Source organism: Crocodylus porosus, unplaced genomic scaffold (assembly GCF_001723895.1).
Source record: "Crocodylus porosus isolate Cpor-Errol unplaced genomic scaffold, CroPor_comp1, whole genome shotgun sequence".
NCBI lineage: Eukaryota > Metazoa > Chordata > Crocodylia > Crocodylidae > Crocodylus > Crocodylus porosus.
The window spans coordinates 66078822-66100667 of record NW_017728906.1 but is presented as its reverse complement, the minus strand read 5'-3'; the positions used below and the strand labels follow the sequence as shown (position 1 = coordinate 66100667).

The 21846-nt window shown below is 41.6% G+C and overlaps 1 protein-coding gene across 1 annotated transcript in view; it reads left to right on the top strand.

Moving 5' to 3' along the window:
- The window catches only part of GLRA2 (glycine receptor alpha 2), a 220244-nt gene that overhangs the window by 137252 nt on the left and 61146 nt on the right, over positions 1–21846 (top strand). Inside the window, exon 8 of the mRNA XM_019529298.1 lies at positions 16801–16950. Coding sequence (XP_019384843.1) covers positions 16801–16950 — 150 coding nt within the window. The remainder of the gene's footprint in view (positions 1–16800; positions 16951–21846) is intronic.

Genomic DNA, 21846 nt, shown 5'->3' with positions numbered 1-21846 from the left:
CCGCTTAGCCTTCTCTTGTGGAGGCTGAACAGGTTAAGGCCCGGTGGCTTCTCCTCACAGGGCTTGCCCTGTAAGCCCCTAACCATATGAGTGGCCATCCTCTGGACCCTCTCAAGTCTATCAACATCTTTCTTAAAGTATGGCGCCCAAAACTGGATGCAGTACTTCAACTGTGGTCTGACCAATACTGCATAGAGGGGAAGTATCACCTCCTTGGTTCTATTTGTCATGCATCTGCTGATGCATGACAAAGTGCTGTTAACTTTGCTGATGATTCCATCACACTGATAACTCATGTTCCTCTTGGAGTCCACTATGACTCCCAGATCCCTTTCTGTTTCTGTGGTGCTGAGAGGGTTACTTCCGAGCCAGTAGATGTGCTGGGTATTTTTGCGCCCTAGGTCTAGCACTCTGTATTTGTCCTTGTTGTACTGCATCCTATTGTGTACTGCCCACTTTTCTAACCTGTCCAGGTATGTCTGCAATTGTTCCCTACCCTCTAGAGTGTGCACGTCACCCCACAATTTAGTATCATCTGCAAACTTGGACAGAGCACACTTCACACCCACATGTAAGTCATTGATGAAAATATTGAAGAGTACAGGTCCAAGGACTGAACCCTGTGAGATCCCACTACCGACATCCTTCCAGGCTGATACCAACCCATGTACTACCACACTCTGGGTGCAACTGCTAAGCCAATTTGCCACCCAGCACACCATATAAACATCTGTGTTACAGCCTCTTAATTTATTTATGAGAATGGGATGAGATACCATATCGAAGGCCTTGCTAAAATCCAGGAAAATTACATCCACCTCTACTCCTGCATCTAAGCATTTTGTGACCTGTCATTAAACAAAACCAGATTGGTCAGGCATGATCTACCTGCTATGAATCTATAGTGGTTTTACTGCTGGATTCCCACAAATATGCCCTTCATAATCTTTTCAAAGACCTTTCCAAGGATGGAGGTGAGACTGACTGACCTATAATTACTTGGATCCTCCTTCCTCCCCTTCTTGAAAATGGGAACCACATTGGCCCTATTCCAGTCCTCCGGAACCTGACCCAAGCTCCATGAGTGCTCAAACAGCTGTGCCAGTGGTTCTGCTATGACACCAGCCAATTCCTTCAGTACTCTCCGATGCAGTTCATGCAGGCCTGCTGACTTGAACGCATCCAGTCCACCCAAGTGACTCTATACCAAGGCCTTCATGTATCCTAACTCACAGTGCCTCAACTTTCTCCTCCTCTGATCCCATTTTGATTAGGGTAGATGTATAATGCTCCTTTACGTAGAGAGGAACCTCGCCCTGTTTCTCCCTACCCTGTCCCTTCTGTACAACCTGTAGCCCTCAATGTGTAACATCCAGTCATGGGTAGGGCCCCACCAGGTTTTCATTAGCCCCACTAAATCAAAGTTATTGTCTGCAAGCAGGAGTATGAGTTCTTCCTGCTTTTTCCCATGCTCCTAGCATTAGTATAGAAGCACTTGAGACCTCCACATGGTGCCTTTGGTGCCCCCCGTTCTGATGCCCAAAGGGCCCCTTAGTACTTACCTCGGATGTACTGCTGTATGTCTCACAGATTGTAGGTTCTAGACTCTCTCCATCTCTTGCCTCCCCATCCCCCGTCGTACTTAGTTTAAAGCCTGATGTAGGAGGTCAGCCAACCTGTAAGAAAAGAGACTCTTACCTTTTGCGGAGAGATGAAGTCCATCGCATCCCAGGAGCTCCCTTGCATGGAAGAGCAGATCACGGTCCAGAAAGCCAAAACCTGCATGATGGCACCAACTTCGGAGCCGCAGCTTGATTTTTCTGACACAGGTGACGTGATGCCTACTGTGACCAGGAGGATCAGCAAGAAGACCACCTGTGCCCCCGTCTTCATAAGCCAAATGAGTAAGACTTCATTTTGAACTATTATGCAATCATCTCTATATACATGATAGAAACACACACAAATCAGGACAAAAATATGTTTTTAAATAAAAAACATTATTGTAGATGTTTGATTTTTAGTATATGATTGGGGGGGGTTGCCAAGATGGCAAACCATCTTCCCAAAAGGAGTACTTCTGGGGCAAGGGGAGGGACTTCTGGTGGCAAGGATCAGGGGTTAGGGGCAGGACTTCCAGTCCCAAGGTAGCAACCAGGAAGTGGAGCACCTTTCAAGGATCAAGGCTACCTTTGTGGCCCACAACAGCTCACCAAAACTCATTAAGTGGCCCTCCAGCCAAAATAATTGCCCACCCCTGCTGTTGACACTAATAAGGCTTTGCATTGTTTAGTTACGCTTTTTCAAACCAGAGGGAGGTCCTTTTTTCTGCAGAAAACGTGAGCAGTCTTCCCAGATATGTTCAGTAGAGGGTGATGGGTTAGGACAAAAGATTACAACCTTAAGATGCTGGTCTCTCCATTTGTTCAAGAAATCCTGCTGTGTTTGGTGCCAAGCTACCAAGAAAACATCCAAGGGAACAGATAAGCCACAAAAGTGGTTTCTTTGATAAAAGTCTCATACAGATGTTCAGTTTCTTCTAGGAGAGTTGCTGTTCTTCCAGGAGAAACCATAGTATACAGATGTTCAGGGTTTTTCTCCCAAGGTAAAAATGATGTCTCCAGGAGAAAAATAACCTGGTTATCAGGTTAAATACATAGCCAGTGTTAAATCAGTCCCAGGACAGTGTCTTATGGAGGAGCAAATGTCTGTAAATGTTATGGCTTCTCTCAGAAGAGAACATAGTCCTCCAGCATCCCTCCTCTCTCCCCACCCCCACATCTGCCCTGAGGGAGTCCAGTCACTCACTGGACTCTGCTGCAGTAGCAAAGAGCAAAACATACCCCCTTCACAATCTACAAGGGAAAGTCTCTTGTTGAAACATCTCAAGCTATTTGAGACACTAGCATCTTGGTTGAAAATACACTAGCATCTTGGTTGATTTGACTTTCAGAAATTAATTTTTTATTTATTACATGGAAAATGAAGTAAGTAGGAAAAAGATGGCACAAGCTGTTTGCTTCTGAACTGAGACCTGCTTTCCACTGTTTAGTATCAAAAATTGGTCCAGTGCAGGACCTTGGCCCTTAGACACGGGTCTGGACCAATGCAAGATGCCAGCTTTTGTCCGGTTTGTCCATCAGAATGGCAGTGCAAGCTGCCAGCTACCTGTTTTTTTGCCAGAGGCCTGGAACTAGCTAGTGTGGTCCACCAAGGGAAGGAGGGCTGGGAGGGCATTAGTAGAACCCTGCTGCCTGCCCTCAGCCAAAGTCAGATTGCTCAAAATAGTTGTGACCTCCTTCCTCTCAAGGGCATGCATCTAGAACAAAAAGGTCAATATGAATAAGTTGTAAAAAAGCCTATGACAATTGAAAGTTGCCTGTAGGATGGATGTCTGTCCTTGTTGCATATCAACAGCACACAATTTTTGTTGTACCAAGTACAACACTGGTTCCCTACTGCAAGCCTGGGGGCATCACTAATTTAGCGTAAATTGATGTAAATATATGTCTAATTTTGTACCTGTGACCCATATAAAATATGAAACATGATGAAATTGAAAATAGTTTTTAAAATCCTAATTCTCTACAGGAATCTAACTGCTGCTAGCCAACCCTTTTATTCATATTATGGTTTTCATCTTTCACCTGGTATTTTTTCCATGTAATTTTATTTTTTTAATTCCTCCATACTATTATAATAGTTTGTCCACTAATTTTTTTCTTTCTTTATTTTTGCCTTCGCCATAGTAGGCTTCTCTTCCATTTCTTCCTCTTCTCTATTTACCTTCCTTCATTTTCTCCACATTCAGTTCCTATCCCTTTGCATTTATCTTTCAAATATACCTGTTATATTAATTAAAATACCTTAAAAAATATCAGTTGTAATGGGAATCTGAACGTGCAATTCTTCACCTTTCTTGTGTACAATATCAAATTTAATACTTTATTGGCATTTTTTCTGTCCTTTTTCATTTAATTGCTTTTTTAATATGGGAATAAAATATTTTGATACTTTGTACATTCACTTACATAGTCAAAGGATCATTATCTAGAAATGGTTAAATTAACCACAGCAACACATTACCCTGGAACCCATGTTTTGAATTTATAAAGATAGCAATTTGAATGTAACGCCATGAGACAGAATCAGCCTTATATCAAGAATTCTGTAGTTAACCCATCAGATTAATGGGACTCTATTTAAAAGGCAGACTGGGAAGAAGTCAGGTGTGGTGGATATTGAGAGTAATATGGTGGGATATTTTATTTTTTCCATGCCCAGTTGTTTAATCTGACACTGTTTTTAGTGTTGGTAAGGAAATTTTCCCACGTAAAGGAGTTTAATTTTTTTGCAGTTAATATGGGGAGACTGAGTGTCATAAAAATAAGCAAATGCCTTTTAGTTTGAAATTCTGTTATGGAAAAAACTATAAGAAATCCACCACGTAGACAGAAGAGCTGAATGATAGGGAGGAAATAAAGGAGTCTTCTGTCTAATCACAAACAGAAGAGATCAAGAGTTTAAAAAATAGCTTATTGCCCCAGGCATACTTTTTCTAATTTTAGATTCTTGTTGTTTGGTTCAGTGAACTGGATCACTTTTAATGGTTCACTTAGTTGTGACTAACATAGAAACTACAGCATGGTAAATGTGCTTTAGGATGAACCGTAGTTGTCTGAACAGTGGCACTATTTTCATGCTATCATGTAGAAAAACCATATATAAATGTACACATATTCATCTATATGTAGCTGGCATCAGTCACAACAACCACATTGCTATCTGTCAGTTTTGTGGTTCTTACTTGGCTTACATGGAAAATTCATTGCCATGGTTATAAAAATAAAATCCAGATACCTCATTATCTGAAAACTGTCATACACTGAGTCAGTTAACTCCTCAGAGGACCTAAAGAATACTGTGATCTAGAGCAACCCGGTAGCAAATGTCATCTTGGCTGCAGCTGAGTTAAATGAAGATTATTATTCATCTTGGGTGATCCAGGCAGGTAGCATATGAAAATGCATGTATTCCTAATGTCTCTACAAAAGACAGTACGTATTTGAGGTATACTGATGTTTCTAATGCAGACATTAAGATTTTGTGTGTGTGTGTGTACACAGTTTAATTTCATTTCAGGCAAACCTTTAAAGTGTACAAATTACGTGATCTCCAAAAGTAGATACCTTTAGTGATCTTTTTTAATAAGTACCTTTCAAGTTAACTACATTTAGTATCAGCATATTGCCCTGCCTGACTTCAAAATCCTACTGGCTATCCTTGCTTCTCTAAGCATGCATGGTTTTGTATTCCTGTTTAATCTTTCACAGGTTTTCCTGATTAGGCCATTCCCACCCATATTCTTATCTAATTAAGAACTTTGTATTTGGTGCCTAAATATTCAAACCCAAGTATCTTAATAAGTAACTATTATCACTTGTTGAGGTCAACAAAATGTAGAGGTGCTCAACATCTCTAAAAAATCAAGTCACTTCTGTGTATGGATTTATGGATTGTGCTATTGAGATGCAGACAGCAGTTGCCTTGACAGTAGTTATCTCTGCATTTGAAGTCCACATTTAAAGTTAAAAAAATGCTGATATCCCACTGATACCCAGAAAGAGTAATGATTCTAGTTTGGCAAAACACTGCCAAAATGATTTTTAAAACAAATATCTTTGTGTTCATAAATTTTAACTTATCCTCTAAAGGTTCTGTGAGTCCACTGAGGTTCTTGTATTGTAATGTAACTCCAGGGCCAGCAGTGCCAAGGATAGGACTATAAAGCCAATGTGTAAATCCAGACCTGGTCACACTAGATTCCTTTACATACCTGGTCAAAATGGGTATGTGAGTTATCTTTATGCTGCAAATATCTTTCAGCTGCCTACTGACAAACTTAAAAAAATTTGGAGTGTACAAGTCAGCTATGTTGCAAAATGAGCACTCTGAACTCACCTTCATTGGGAAATCTCTTTTGCCAATTCAAGAAAGGTCAGAAATATATAAAAAAACCCATCATTTTGCTCATTTATTTCTGCTGGTTGTGCCTAAAATGGCTTTTCTTGTTTTTCTTGCTCTCCAAGGAGAAACTGTGACATACAGCCCTGTGAGAAGTTATAACTTCAGCTGAATAAGTGGCACAAGAGAATACTTACTACTTTTTTCTTTAGTTCTTTAGTTTTCTCTGGCAAAGTGATACATAGTTTCATAGTTTCATAGTAGCTAGAGTCAGAAGGGACCTAGGTAGATCATCTAGTCCGACCCCCTGCCTTGGCAGGGATACAGGGAAAGCGGAGGCGTAATTTAATATGTTATGTGGCCTGGGCTGCTTAGAGGTTGTGGGGGTAGGAGGGGAGTGGGTGCTTACCTCCTTGTGCAGGGGCTATGGCAGTAGCACAGGCTGCTACTACCCTGGCACAAGCTCTTCCAGCATGGGCTGTTGGGGAGCACAGGCTCCCTGGGGGACTGCCATGCTGATGCCTTCTCTGAATCCGTGCCCAGGGCTGGTGCCCCAGTCATGCCCCTCTCCTACTTCTGGTACTGAAGGTATCAAGCCCCTTGCCTGAGAGTCTTAAACGTTCTTTTTGGGGAAAAGAGAAGTTAGCTAAGCTGTTCTGAAGCTTTGCTAAAATATTATCTTGATTTCTTAAAGACAAATGGATATAAAAGGGGACAGAAAAGAATGACAAAGTGGAAAGTGCAGTTTCTGCCTCTGGTGTTGGTTGTGGAGAAACCAGAATCTTCTTGTCAGCTTCTCCATGTTCTGGCAAAGTTGCCCACTGTTAGATGTTAAAGACACAGCTTTTAGCTACTTCCTTGGAAGTGGGTTTGCAGCAGTACTTCAGATGTCTTGGCAGGCTAAACCAGCCTTTTATTAAAGGGAGATAGGAAAAAGAAGGAATCAGGTGGGAAAGAAAAAGTACATGCTTGGGTGAGAATAAGACTCTGTCTTGCTCCATAAGTGGTATTCAGGGTTGGCTGTAGCTGGGGTGCATAGGAATGTCATCTGGAGCTCTTCTCTCTTTGGTGCAAATTAGGGTGCCTGTCAAGATCAGAGCAATGAAGACCCTGCAGAGCTCTGGTAGATCTCAGGCTCCTGAGAAATGATGGGGACAGCAACCATAAAATTCACTCCTTGTACCTTATCTTTCTCCAGAGTTTTGATTTCCCTTAGAAGCTTTTATTAAGGGCCCTAAAAGATGGTGACAGGCAGAATTCTCATCCTCTCATTAGGTTGTCCACCAGTTAGATTTGACTTCCAACGCTCCAGTTTTCTTCCATTCATTTTCATCCTCTCTCATCTACCAGTCATAAGAACATAGGACTGGAACAACATGCCTTAGCCATTGAGTCCAGTTCTCTTTATTCACAGTTACGAAGTAATCCCAAAAATCATTACTTCAGACCCTCATACTACTGCAAGGCAACTACCCAAAATGTTACCACTGCCCTATAACATGTTATAGGTAAAAGCAGAGGCTACAAGGACATTGCTAATGCCCTGTCACTGCAACAGCAGAAATATAGATAGATAGATAGATAGATAGATAGATATCTCCTAAGAAAATGGCCATCCTACTGAAGAAAGCAAATCCTCCCATGCTAGGCATGCTAATCCTTCCTTACCCCATCAATATGTCTGTAAGCAGAAGAGTGGGACCCTTAAACCAGGATCCTCTGGATTTTCTAAGTATCAGAAGGAGAATCAGCGCACAGCTTCCAGTCAACAACCACTAACTTCAGCTGTGGCCAACATCTCAATACTTTAAGGGAAAGTAAAAACCAACCAACCAAAAAAAAACAAAACAAAAAACCTCAGGCCAGAAATGAGTAGTCTAAATGAAGGGGAGTAGATCAGGATCTCAACACAGACATGAGATGGTAACAGTAGGACTCTTTGTTTAAATTAATTTAATCTCTTTCTCTTTTTGTTACTGTTTCTGAACAATTTTGTGTAATAGTCTGACCTGGACTTTTGTTAGCTCAAATAACAACAGAACTCTTTATTTGTCATCTTGGTTAAAATGAAATAGCAGGCTTACCTTCCAATAACATCAGGCATTTGTTCCTGGATGACAGTTTCAATAAGAGTTTTACTTGTCTTATGGTAGAAAAGGCCAGACTGTCCCACAGTTATCACTCCTGACTCATATTGAAGCTGGGTTGCTCCCAACCTGGGAACCAAACCCATTATCAGGCTATAGCAACAGCCCCTCTTCTCTGCTTTGTAACTACCAGTATTTCATTAGAAATACTGCTTTAAGCTATTGTTCAATTTTTGCTTTCTCTGTCAAAAAGCCACAGTAGTTTACATGGGAGTCTAGAGCTTCTGAAGTTAAAATGATGCATTTCGGTATGAACTTAAAATGCAGAATTGTCAGGAGCAGGAAATCCAGGGTGATCATCATGGAACCTGGTTTCCTCTGATTAAAAAAACCAAAACAAAAACCCAATTTTGGGGGTTAAAAAAAAGTAACCTAAAATCCAGTTTTATGTGATCAAAATGAAACACCATTATCTTTCTCTGTCTATATGTATGTATTAGTGGTGGTTTATTTTAATCATAGAAAAATGTGGCTTTTGGGTTACTTTTTTTAACCAGAAAAATGGGGAATTTTTTTTATTAGAGAAAACCAGGATCCCTGGTGATCACAGAGATAATGGTTTATGACAAATGGTGAGTTCATCAATACTGCCTTGGACAAGAAAAGCAGGCACCCTTTGTTTTACTTACCTAATAATTAGCTCTGTCCTTAGGGAATTAAAATTGAAAACATGGAAATATGATCTCTAGAAAGAGAGATCATATTATGTAGATGCAGACTGAGCACTACCTGCACTAAAGAGAAATGCAATATTGTTTCCTTTGCAAACAAGTATAGCTTTTCTTTAGCTATAATACAAGTTTCCTTGTAATACATCATGTACTTTGTGGCTGGCATGAATTTGTAAAAATAAAGGACTCAAGAGGGCAATTACTATTTTATGCTGTTTTTATTGCATCAGATTGTGCTGTTCCATAAATGAATGTATTCCTGTTTCTATAAATCATTTGTGAGATCTTAAAAATAGTTTACAGAAGTTCAGTAGCTGTTAAAAGTCTCCAACTTCTTATGGTCTAATCCTACTCTTGAAGCCAGTTAGTTTGCTTTAGACTTCAACAGGTGTAGGTTCAAACTTTTGGGGTATCAGTTGCCCCAGCATTTACTACTATCATTGTACTAGAGCTTATAGGAACCTAGAATAACTATTTGACAGGAAATGCATTTTTTTTTTAATATTCTCCATTGGAACTAAACCTTCTTTATCTTCAAAATGTTAGAATTTTGAAATTTACTGCAGGGAAGTGATTGAAGAATTTTGTTGTGAAGATACCAAAACAGCATTTTGACTTTTTACAATGATATTGATGTTGTTTCCCATGGTTCCTGGACACCCAAATACCCTCCTTCCAGATTCCTTGCTCCCCAAATCAAGCTTGGGTTGCCAGTGTTACCACAATCCTAACTTACTGCCATGATGGCTGCTGAGGAAGAAGGTGAACTGATAGGAAACCAGGTAGGGTTTCCTGGGAAGATTTAGCAAAATCAGCATATCCCCACAGAACATTTTATTTAATTTTTTTAGCAGAAAATCATTTTCTTAGAAAACCTTACCAGCTCTAGTTGCTAAATTAGACATGTGATAAACAAAAGAATGCAGGATTTCACTTTACTGGTATAAGTTGTGACGGGGGCAAGCTTTCATGCCCAGTGCAAGCCCGGCCTGCCTCCTGTCTATGGGCTAGCCACCCACCTCACTCACCTGCCACACCTTGATGTAATTTGGGATATTAATCAGGTGGGAAGCTGCCCATTTTGAACCCCGATGTTTAGGCAGATGTCTACAGCTCCATTCTACCACTGCACTGTGGCCCAAGCCTTGCAGATGGCATCCACCAGTGGTTTGTACTGGGTCTTTCATAAAACATACACACAGACAGACAAACAAACACAAACTGTGCCCCAAGCCCTTGGCTCCCTCACTGGGGCTCCACACACTGCCCCCTCACTGGGACTCACTGGGGTCTGCCCCACTGCCTGGCCCCCACTCCTGGTCCCTGCATCCACAGGACTCACAAAGAGCCTGGGCACTGCTGCAGGTCCTTCTACTGACCTGGGCCCTGCTTCAGGACTCCCATGAGCCTGGGCTTCCCTTGGACTGATTGAACCCACCAGGGATGTAGGGGCTGGGGTTATAAGGCACCCCACACTCGTCTTTCACTGGGAAGTTGATTGGCCTGGCATTTCTTGGGGACTCCCCCATCACAGGGAGCCCCACCAACCCCCCACCCCTTCTCCAGCAGGGTGCAGTTACATGTCATACCCAGGACAAATGAGGCCTCCTCCATCCCCATAGCCTCATCTTGTCCTCCGCAGTGTTCCTGGCAAAGCTCAGCAGAGAGATGTTTCTCCTCTGCTGGCTGATCATGAACTGCCCTCAGCTCAGGGAGCTGGGCCTCAAAATGGCCAACTTAATCCAGCACCTGCCCCTCCCTGGCCCAGTCCTTAAAGTGGCAGCATTACCGGTGCCCTGCCACATGAGTCCTGTACAACAGGGACAATCCTCCTGTACTCCTATGTTTCTATACCATAGTGGAATCTTAATCCTGAATAAGGTCTCTTGGTACCTCAGTCCAACTTCCTGATTACCTCTAAAGAGCTATCTTTAAAAACGATTTCTCCCAAGTTTACACAGGCCTTAATGTGGGTGGAATTCAATCTTATTCCCTGAGTAGGTCTAAAGTCTGGTATGCCATAACTGTTCAGAGCTAACCAGGGAAAAAGAACTAGGTGGAATTTTTTGGATTGACTAAAACTCTTAGGAGTTAATTCAGTGAATATTTTCACCTGGAGCAAAAAGTGGAAAGACATTAAAGAAACTAGTGTTTTGGACATATTTTTAACTGAACCATTTTCAGCATTCATTTGAAAACAAATTGTATTATGACATAAAATATGACATGTATTCTTTGTTTTATTTAAAAGGTTGAAAACATACAACCTGAAATTGCAATATCTTATTGCAAGATGCCTCTTTGATTTCATTTACTTTCATTTGAAGTCAATCAAACCTAAGAGAGGTTGTTAGCCACTGGTTTAGAAAGGCATAAGCTTTTGTAAGTTAGAGTCTGCTCTTTCATAGCTTCTGATTAAATAAGTTGTTGGCTACAAAAGCTCATGCTTCCCTAAACCAGTTAGTCTCTGAAGTGCCATCCTGCCCTACCGTCTGCCAAACAAAGTAAACAAATAAAAATGGTGGTTCTTCTTGATACAGCTGCAAAAACTGATCTCACGTGACTTTGTGCTTCACATCCTAACCTGAAGAGCATACATACTTTTGGTAAGATCCTTTCCACAACTGCAAGTACTAATAGGGCTCATCTACATGTCACCCTACAGTGACACAAAGACACACTATGTCACCATGTGGCATACTATGGCAACGTAGCAATGATGCGGGTCTACACGTGATTGCCAGCTACATCGATATAGTGGCATGCTCCACAGCTATAGTGTGCCGCTACGGTGATGTAGTGGCAAAATCTGTGTGCCATGCATACAGTGCAGTAACTGTCAATGCTGTGCCATTCTTTATTGCTTCCAAAATGAAGCACTAAAGCATGGCACCATAGCAATGCCACTATACAGCGGCATGTAAACGTGCCCATAGGGTCCTCATGTTACAGAATCTAAGCACCTCAGCATATGATTTTTTCATCCCAGACACTGGAGAGAAAAGGAAAACTTCTTTAGAACTGAGATTATGTGATTTGTCCAAAGTCACATTGGAAGACTGTATTGGTCAAAAAAGTAGACGTGACATCTGGGGTGATTTGTGAATGACAAGCCAATGAATGACAGTGCAGTGTCCTAACTAACCCATGGCCATACTTTCTTCCAGGTTCCCTCATTAAGAACAATGCTGAATTCAGTTTCTGACACCTCACTACATTCAGAAACATTCCAAAAACCTGAAAGAAATTAAGAGAATCAAAATTTAAAAGGTTGAGAAACTGGGAGTATTAAGTTAAGGAAACATTTTAAGGGCCAAATCTGGATTGATTTGTATCTCATTAAACTCCCAAGGATATCAGTGAATTTCAGGGGTATATCTGCAGAAATTAAACCTGTATGAATGATAGAATTTGGCTAAAAATGACTAGGGAAAGAGATAGGTGGTGTGTGAATGTTAAGAGAGAAGAGGAACTGCATTATTATATGCGTTATCCTCAGCCTTATTATGCTTGATCCTTGGTACAGGCAAACCTCACTCTGAAAAAACTTTGCTCGTTAACTGGCCTTAAAACATTTACAGAGGATCTGAATAATTTATATAGTTTATGGTGCGATTGGTAGGGAGCCATTAACTCTCTCTCTCTAAAAAAAAAAAAGAAGAAAAAAGGGGGTAGAGGGAAAGCTGTGGTGCTGCTGAAGATAAAATCCAAAACAGTTTACTTAAAGAGAGATACAGAAATGCTTGGTTGTTCTGTGAAAGTGATAAAGTTGAATAGGGCAAAAATTCCAAATGTGTAATTCTTAAAATACTTGCAAATAATATAATTCAATGTATTAGGATGGAAGGGATGTTTTAAAGAAGGCTTTGCAGTGATCTTAAAAAAAATCAGTAGCACTAGATAAAGAGATAATGCTAACTCTGAATTTCTCCATATGAAGTTTTGGGAACTGCAGTAAATACTGAAGTGACATTATTTAGTTATCAAACTAAAAGTGGAGGGTTGTTACAAATAATCACTGTGCCTTATTTTGTGCCCAGGAATTACAGGATTTGTGGATGAAGTTAAGGAACATCCTATGTTGGATGCAGGTAAAAATGCAGCAGGAATTGTGGTTTAGGAGGTAAGAAGATGAAGAAATAGTGCTTTCTGGTAACAAACAGGGCAGTATCAAAGGGGGAAAGAACAGACTTATAAGAGGGCCTGTAGACTTCTTGCACTACATTACACAATTTTGTAGGAAAAATGGCTGCTATGAGCTGGTGTGCGTGGGCCAAGAGAAAGGAAGTAGGTGGTAGATCTACAGAAGGACTTGTATATCACAATGCTCAGTATCACAGCCCTTAATTCTGTGGTGCATCGCTGTATGGTGGAATCCATGGCCACAGGTTGGAGAGGCATAGAAATAAGCTTGTGGTCGTGGGATATGTGAAAGCCAAGAAGCTGAGTGATAACCTGCTTGAGCTAAAGAAGAGAAACTGAGAGAGACTCACTCCAGAGCACCATGCTGCCTGGTATCTTCAATAGTGACCCAAGAAATGGAAGACAAAGGATCAAAATTCCAAAAATGCATCCCAACAAGCACTCACATGTGGTTTACAGCACCTCAGACCCATTTGAGGGACCACAAACCACACATGGCACATGTGCACCCATTTGCCATGCTGCTAATTTGCATCACGGTGAGTTTTTTGACATGGAGAGAGCCCAGCGTCAAAAAAACCTCCATTAAAAAAAGCGGTGTGGCGCATGTGGCAGCAGTGTGCACTGCCAGAAGTGGAGCTTGGCCAGCCACAGCCATACTCAGGCTGGTGACCAGGCTCTGAGTGGCTGGCTCAACATTGCTGCTACCCCAGGAGGCCCCCAGGACCCCAGGTAAAGCTGCTGGGGCCAGCAGGTTCCTGTTCACAGCAGTTTCTCCCCTACCCACCCCAGGGTTATTATGCCACATACCAGGGTGCACATGCAGGGGTGTGCCCAGGGACAAAGCAGCAGCACTTATTTGTTTCCCTGTTATTTGTTCAAAGGGAAACACGCACTTCTGCAATGTGGGCTCATTGGGACATGTTCCAAAGGGCAGAAAAGGGATTTGAACTTGAGTTCTCCATATCCCAAATATAATCACTAGGCTATTGAGTAAGAGCCTCCTGGCTGTATGTTTTGCAAGGGGTTATTCTAGTTCAAACACTCCTTCCTGGACTGGGCTGTGCAATATATGAAAGGATGCTTAGTTTGCAAATTCTGATCGCCTGAGATGTGAGCTAAGTGCCTGAATACTTGGTTCTGTCAGGTTTTAGGTGGTTGTAGATATGTCCAGTGGCACACATTTAGGTGTCTAAGGAGCTTGACTGGAGGAAACTTAGATCCTTTCAGGATCAAGAGGCAGTTGTGGAAGAGGAAACCCTGACCAGTTTGTTATCCAAATGACCATTTGACACAAAGTCTTTTGCACCAGGAAAGACAGGGTACCTGGTACAATGGGAATGAGAGATTGTTTTGTGTAGAGGGATGTCCTGGAAAAAGGCACAAGGTTTGGCTTCAGAGCACTGCATGAGCTTTTCCTGATGTCACTCTGTTTACTAGGACTACACAGATAAAATGATGCCCAACACTCTAGATTTGGAAGTGTCAGTAGTGTTATCTGGTTATAGCACTTGTGTTGGGAGTGCTTTCTTTTTCTAATTCAAGATATGGAAGGTAGCTGCCAAATATGCTGCTTACCTCCAGCAATCTTCAGTTAAAATAATCCAGCTAGCTCATCAGCTGAGTGGATGCTGTTTATGACAGTGCTGGATAAGTCGCAAGACAACTAACTCAAGCGTTTATGTATTATTTCATCCTCAGTTCCCAAAGCATGCTAATACAGGGTTTGCTCAGGTAGAAATTCTAATCCTTGTGGCTTCACTTCCCACAACGAGAGGTCTCTGGCAGCATGTTCCAGGCATTTGTGCATTTCTAATATGGTTAAGGCACTTGTTACACACACGCGCACATGCACGCACACACACGCACACTTTCAAGTTGCCTCTTAAAAGATAGTAACAAACAATTCAATTACCAACCCCAGTTACATATTTAAAGAAACTCAGTTATGGTTGTGGCCTTTGTGTTCCAGATTGCCTGGGCTGTTGTCCGGCTTGACAAAATATGTAACAACTGCTGCTGGATTTGCAGCGTGGCTCAGGATCCCTGCAAAGGCAGAGTGGGAAAGTTTGCAGAAAGCTGTTGCTTGCAAGAGCAGAGGGAACTCAGCCCTGGGGCCTGAGGCAGGCTTAGAGAAGGAAAGGAGCCCCAGGACCACAGAGCTCAAGGAGGAATCGCCCTGCAGCTGGCCTGTGAAGTGAACCTGCCGTTAGTGATAGGGAGAAGATAACCTGGTATCCTTTTTTCCCTCTGTGAGGCAGAGAAACCCATGGGTAGGAAAAACGATGGTAAGGTAGACTTGCCTAGGAAGGTAGGGTGTTGATCTGGGAAGGCTCTGGGGAGAGTTAACTGAGAACCAGCCTGGGGCTGGGTGAGTGACAAACCCAGGGTTGTTGCAGTTATCAGCACAAGGGCCTGTGTCTGGGAACTGGAGAAAGGTGCTTTTGGGGAGAGGGGAGTGTGTGTTTCTTTGCAGAAACCACAGACAGCTGGAGCAGGGGGGAGCTGCTCTTCTCAAGGCAGGCCATAGGAGAGAGCAGGACTTTCTGAAGCAGCAGCACCAGCCCCCGTTATTGTGTTGCCAGCATGAAGGAGACCTGATGTCTTGTTAACCGTGTGAGCTCCTGCTGAAATTCACTGGAGTCCCAAGGTTTATGCTGGGGAGTTGTACTGAGGGTGTCTTTGATTCAATTTGTATAGAGTGCTTTAGTTCATTGATATCCTGTTTTGCTATTAACCTCATTCATGTGTTGACTGTTTTGTAAGTAATAAGCTGTAAATAGTCAGACTGTATATACTCCAGTGCATGGGGAAACCACAAGAAAGCTCTCCATGGAGCGGTAACCCCAGCCTTAGGGGCTGAGAGGTTGACCAAGGCTATTTGACACCCCCGGACCCTGACTCGGGATGTGGGTGCGGGTAGCACCTCATGTCTGACAAGGGTGCAACTTGTAATTTTTTGCAGATGAATACACCTGCTCTACATCTAATTTAAATTCATAGGATCTTCATTTTATAATAGGCAGTTTACCTTCTTACCCCTGACATTTCCCCTATGGCCACTCAGTGCTCCAGATAATTTTGTTTGGAATTGGAGTTGGAGCATGGGGAAGAGATGATAACCCAGTGCAGCATGGTGCACCTAGAATTGCATACTCTGGGCAGACAGGTAACTGTCACTTCACACTGAATAACAAAGCTGAGCAACTTTCAGTCTCTCTCTACACAGCTCAGTGTCTTGAAGGACTAAGCTTTGTGTCCTTCCTATAGTCCTTAAAATATGTGGTTTCTCTGTACATTGGGCCTCCAAACCCTGCCTATGCAGGTCCATTTACAGCCATTAATGATGTTAATGGGATGTTTGTAAGTGGGATAAAACAAGGGAGGTCCCCTTCTTCCTGTTTCCACCCCTCATTCTCCCTCACTCAACACTTACTTTCAAGTAAGCATATGCATATATGCATACCTGCGTCATCAATATGTAGCTTGCCGTGCATGCTCAGTAGCTACAGAGATGTTTACATGTCTATATCATACTGGTCATTGAGTTGCGAACAGTGCTTAAGTTCCTGAAATGTCACACAAATTTGGGTGCATAAAATGAAACAGAATTCTGCCCATGATGTACCTTATTGGCTCTGTCATTTAGGTACCTGCAAGTAATCATTGACTGCAGTGGTACATCTACTTTGCAGCCTGTTACCTGTGTACAGTATAGCATGATAGACTCTGTGATTCCTGTTAAAAAAAAGTAGACAAGATGAAACGTGCACTTTGTTGAAGTCTGCATCTGGGTAAATAAATGCCTTGTTTTTAAGGACTGTGATTACATACGTTACCTTACTATCCATTCTGGGTTTTTTTTTCCCTCTTAGGTCTCCTATGTAAAAGCTATTGACATCTGGATGGCTGTGTGCCTTCTCTTTGTGTTCGCTGCATTATTGGAGTATGCAGCAGTCAACTTTGTTTCAAGGCAGCACAAGGAGTTTCTGAGGCTTCGAAGAAAGCAAAAGAGACAAAACAAGGTAGGGCTTCTTTTTACTCAGTATGATCAATTTTGCATCCTGAATATAAATTGGTATAGAGCTCTGATTTCTCCTCTTAGCTCTCCTTGCCCATGAAGTAAAGTTTCACATGAAAGATTGTTTTCTAGCATTACTTAGTGATAGAGTTAAAAACTTGCTAATATGCTTTTTCTGCAGTTCACTGCTGTTATCAATAGATGTCAAAGGACTGGTCACTGATCCTGCACATTCTGTTCTTCAGTTTGACTTCATCAGGCAATTGCGCCCTATGTGCAGAGTGTTAAATACCAGATATATTATTTAAGCTGAATCAACACTAGATTTTAACAAGCTAAGAAAATACAGATTAGATGAAAGTACCATAAGGTAGATCCCTAACTAGGTAGATCATTATACTTAATGAGTAGTCATCAGTAGCTCTATGTCTTGTTGGGAGAAAGTATCCAATGGGCTTCAGCAAGTATAAGTGCAAAGCCTTACTCTTGGGAAAGAATACCTTCATGTACAAATACAGACTGGGGAATGACGGACTAGGCTGCAATAGTACAGAGAAGGACCTGGGGATTACAATACACCACAAGTTAAATATAAGCCTACAGTGTGCTCTAGTTGCAAAAAAAGAAAAGGCAAAAGCATACTGGAGTGTCAGCTGCAAATGAAATAAAGAGATTCTTCCTCTCTGTTCGGCACTGATAAAGCCTCAGCTGGTGTCCAGTTTTGGGCCCCAAACGTCAAGAAAGATGTGGACAGATTGGAAAGAGTCCAGTGCAAAGCAACAAAAATGATTAGGTGCCTAAGAAGCATGACTTATGAGTAGGGACCTACAGAAATTGTGATTTTGTGGATTTTGCAAAATCTGGCATAGTCCCCAAAAGCAGGCAGTGACCATGAAATCCACAAGGAAAAAAAAAAGTAAAACTTACTGAAAACAAAATGTTGGCTTAGGGTGCTGTGGCAGCCTGCCAAGAGGAGGAAGGAAGGCTGCCTGCTTGAAGGGTTACTGGCAAGATGGCTGATATCCCCATCCCTTGCCTCTGATTGGCTGTGAGGGCTATCTGTCATGTGGTCTCATCTCTATTCACCGATTGGTGAGGAGGGGCAGGGCTGCATAACCATACCTTGCAGTCCATCAGCAGTGAGGGGATGGAGCCATATGATAGGCAGCTCTCACAACCAATCGGCAGGGCCACCAAGGCACCTTGGCCAATCAGAGGTGTGGGAGACCCACCATGCTTCGCCCACAAAATGGCTACCAGGCCTTATGCTTTCTCCTTGAAGTTGGCAGGCAGCTGCCTCAAATTTGGTAGGTTCCTACTTATGAGGAGAGGCTAAAAGAGCTTGGGTTACTTAGTGTGGAGGAAAGATTGAAAGAGGATTTGATAATAGTCGTCAAATATCTGGAAGGTGATTATAGAGAGGATGGAGATGGGCTTTTCTCTGTGGCTGTAGGGGACTGGACTAGAGGCAATGGGGTCTAGCTGCAGGAGAGGAAATTTAGGTTAGAGATTCTGAAGGAACTTTGAGTCTGACAGTGGTCAAGCACTAGAACAGGCCACGTTGGGAAATGAGAATCTCCAGCCCTGAAAAATTTTAAAAGCAGGATGGTTGGTCAGGGATACTCCTGCCTTGAATAGGGGGCAGAACTAGGTGACCTCATGAGGTCCCTTCCAGCCCTGCTTACTTATGGTTGAAATTAGGAGTAATTTGACTTCACTGCATTTATATCTCTCTGAAATTAATAAAAGAGAGATGAGGGCCTGGGGTTGACATTTTCTATCCATATTCCATTCTTTTGAATTATGTTGCCTTATACAGATTTGACATTTAAACTGAGAAGATATATTTTAGGATCATTAATAAATTGTCTCCTTTAATTATTCTAAAATTGAAAATGGAGGCATTTTTACATCCTAAATGCCACTCTGTGAGCATTTCCTATTTGTTCAGGAAACAGCCATCTTTCCTGAAATTTTATTCCAATGTAATAGACAGAAATAAGTATTTAATATTGGGACAGGAGATTTTAAGGGATCATTTCTGCAATTATAAGAACTCACCTTCCTTGTGTCTAAGTGCATGCCTACATTACCTTGCCAGTGCTGTAGAGACTTTCCTGAGTGCACCTTGCTCACCCATCCCTGCACACATGTGCCAAACCTGGAAATGCAGTGGTGAACACATTCTTGAATTCCCCATGTGGTTCACTCTCAAAATGCTTCAGAGGCACAGGACTTGAGAGATTGCAGGTGGCACCCTTAGCATAGCTTCATTGCTGCATTTCCAGACATGGCTTTTGCAAGCAGAAGGCAGTTGAGATTTGACAGGGATTCTCCTGTCCCCAAAGTGATACAGACAACTCTTGATGTACACTAAATCCTTGTAGTTTGGTAATTTGTAGTTTGGCTATTTCTTTTGTGTTGTGTTTTAACCAATGTGCTAAAGTTGATGCTGTTGTTGGTGAATAGATCTTGTCTGATGAATGGTGGGAATAATCCAATGTTATCCACCTGTTTTCTGCCACTGTCAGGTAAATATAGAGATTCATTAAGATTAAATTATCCTGGGGAACAGAACACTTGCCAATTTGTGACAGCAGTGCTGCCACTGGGTCCTTTATTTCTAAGAAGTATGAAGCAGGAGGAGAAGCTGTTTTATTTATATTATAAGTTTGGTTTGGGAGATTCTGTGGAGGCGAGTAAATTGGCAATAAGCTAACATTGACAAGTAACAGTATGGTAATACCATAACTATAAAATTAGGATGCTCTGATGAACAGGGGCAGTAGTTTGTGCTGCTTTTGGGCCAGTTGCAGTGATGATGATTTGACAGATTTTATTTAAAAAGGAAAATTCAAGAAGGGCTGTGTTTACTTTGTGCTAGTTTGATGCTTATAAATTAATTGAATGTGTTTGGGGTATCCTGTACTGACATACAAGGAAATATTCCATTGTAATAAATAAAATAAGGCCAGCTGACCATTTGCATAGGTTGCATTTGGCTCTTGCTATCAATCTTGACACCAGTATTTCACCTTGAATTGCAGTGTAACTAAGCCACCCATTTCATTGTACGATTTCTGCTATTAGAGAAATCATAGAGAAGTCCTAGAGAAGTGGTTTGGAAGGGTCCATAGGTCATCTAGTCTGTTCTTTCCTTAAGTTGACTACCACTGGTCAAAGTCAATTTATTTCTTTCTGAACTGATCTAAGCTTTTTGCGTGTTAGCCTTCTCTAACTGTGCCATTTTTATTTTTGTGTGCATGTATATCTGTTGGGTTTTTTTGTTTGTTCTGGTTTCTACCATTGTGCTATTTCTACTTTTGCTGCTATCTATTCTGACAATCTGGGGACAGGCACAGACTGTGACTTTTGGGAATAAAAGTGTTGAGTCAATGGGATGCATGAATGGCTCGGAGAATAAAGAGCCATCAACATACAGGACAGTGAATCATATCTACAGCTCAAGCTTGAGGGTAAAACTGTAGGAAGAAGGAGAGAGACTTAGTGTACAGTGATGTCATATACATAGTGTACAGGATGGCCAGTTTTCATGGCATCACATGTAGCCTACTAAATGTAACAGAAAAATATACAGTCCTTAGCATGAAATCCAGTTTCATGTTATACATTTCTATCTCTTTTGGCCTGTCTTTATTTTATTTTTTTCCCACTGCTACACTCATGGCACTGTCATCAGACATTTCTCAGAGAAAGTGAATGTGCAGTGTGTAGCCTGGATCTGTAGTAAATGTAGCCTGTGGATAGTGAGTGGGGACAGCAGAAAACACAGTGCCTGGAGAAAAAAAAAATAGCCTGTTCTAGCTGTCTTTCAAATGAATGTATTCCAACAAAACTAGTATGTATTGCAAAATACTCTATGATTGACAACACCCATTCCTAATGTTAATCCTGCAATATTTCTTCTCAGCATGTTGTGGATCTTGTTTATTGGGGTGGGAATATCTATGAATAAAAAAACTATTTTTTTTTTTTGTAAGAGGAGTCCTAGGTCTGAGAAGTTTTATATCTGTAGCATATGCTGAATATGAATGAGTTTTAGCAGCTCTACAATAATGCACTAGCAGTCAACAGATCCAGATTATAGATGAATAGCAGAGGTAATAATTCAGTGCTGAAGGGGGAAGTGGTCTTAGGTGCCTTGCTCACAGAACAGTGCCAGTGCCTAACCTACCAAAATCTATGAACTTTGCTGGTTCAGGCAAAATGAAACCAGGACCTTAAGCTCTTCTGTGGCCCATAACTAGGGAATCAGCCCATAACCACTTTAAAGCTGGCATATTGTTTTGTGCATCTGATTTTGAATAAGGTCAATAAAAAGTGCTGATTATTAAACATCGGTGACCGTGGGGGATCTCACTACATTATGAAGAAGGAACTGGAAGCCTTCAGCATCAAAAGATAAAAAACCTCACAAACAGTTTTCATTATGAAGCCCTCTCTTCTAATTTCCCTACGTAATTCAGCTAGTTGTTGTCACAAGGAGCTGTTGACCATACAGTATTCTATCTGCAACGAAGAAGAAAGAACAGTGGCATAACATGTGAATGGGGCCTTTTTACTTTAGGAAAAATCATTTATATATAAACACACACACACCCCTGACCATAACAAATGAATTTTCAATATATAAAATTAATAATGATTGGAAGATGAAATAATTTTTCATGCTGCCTCTAGAATGAAAATCTGGTCATGTCAACCATACATGCCAGCATTGGTTCAAAAAATTTATTATGAGTTTCAGCTTCCATGGGCTAGAAACTATTCCACCTCTTAAGCATGTAAGTTGACTTAAGCACCTAAGTGTAATTCTATTCCACCTTACTTAAGTCCTTGAGACACTGTTCCTACAAAAGTTAGGTGAATCCTCTTTCTC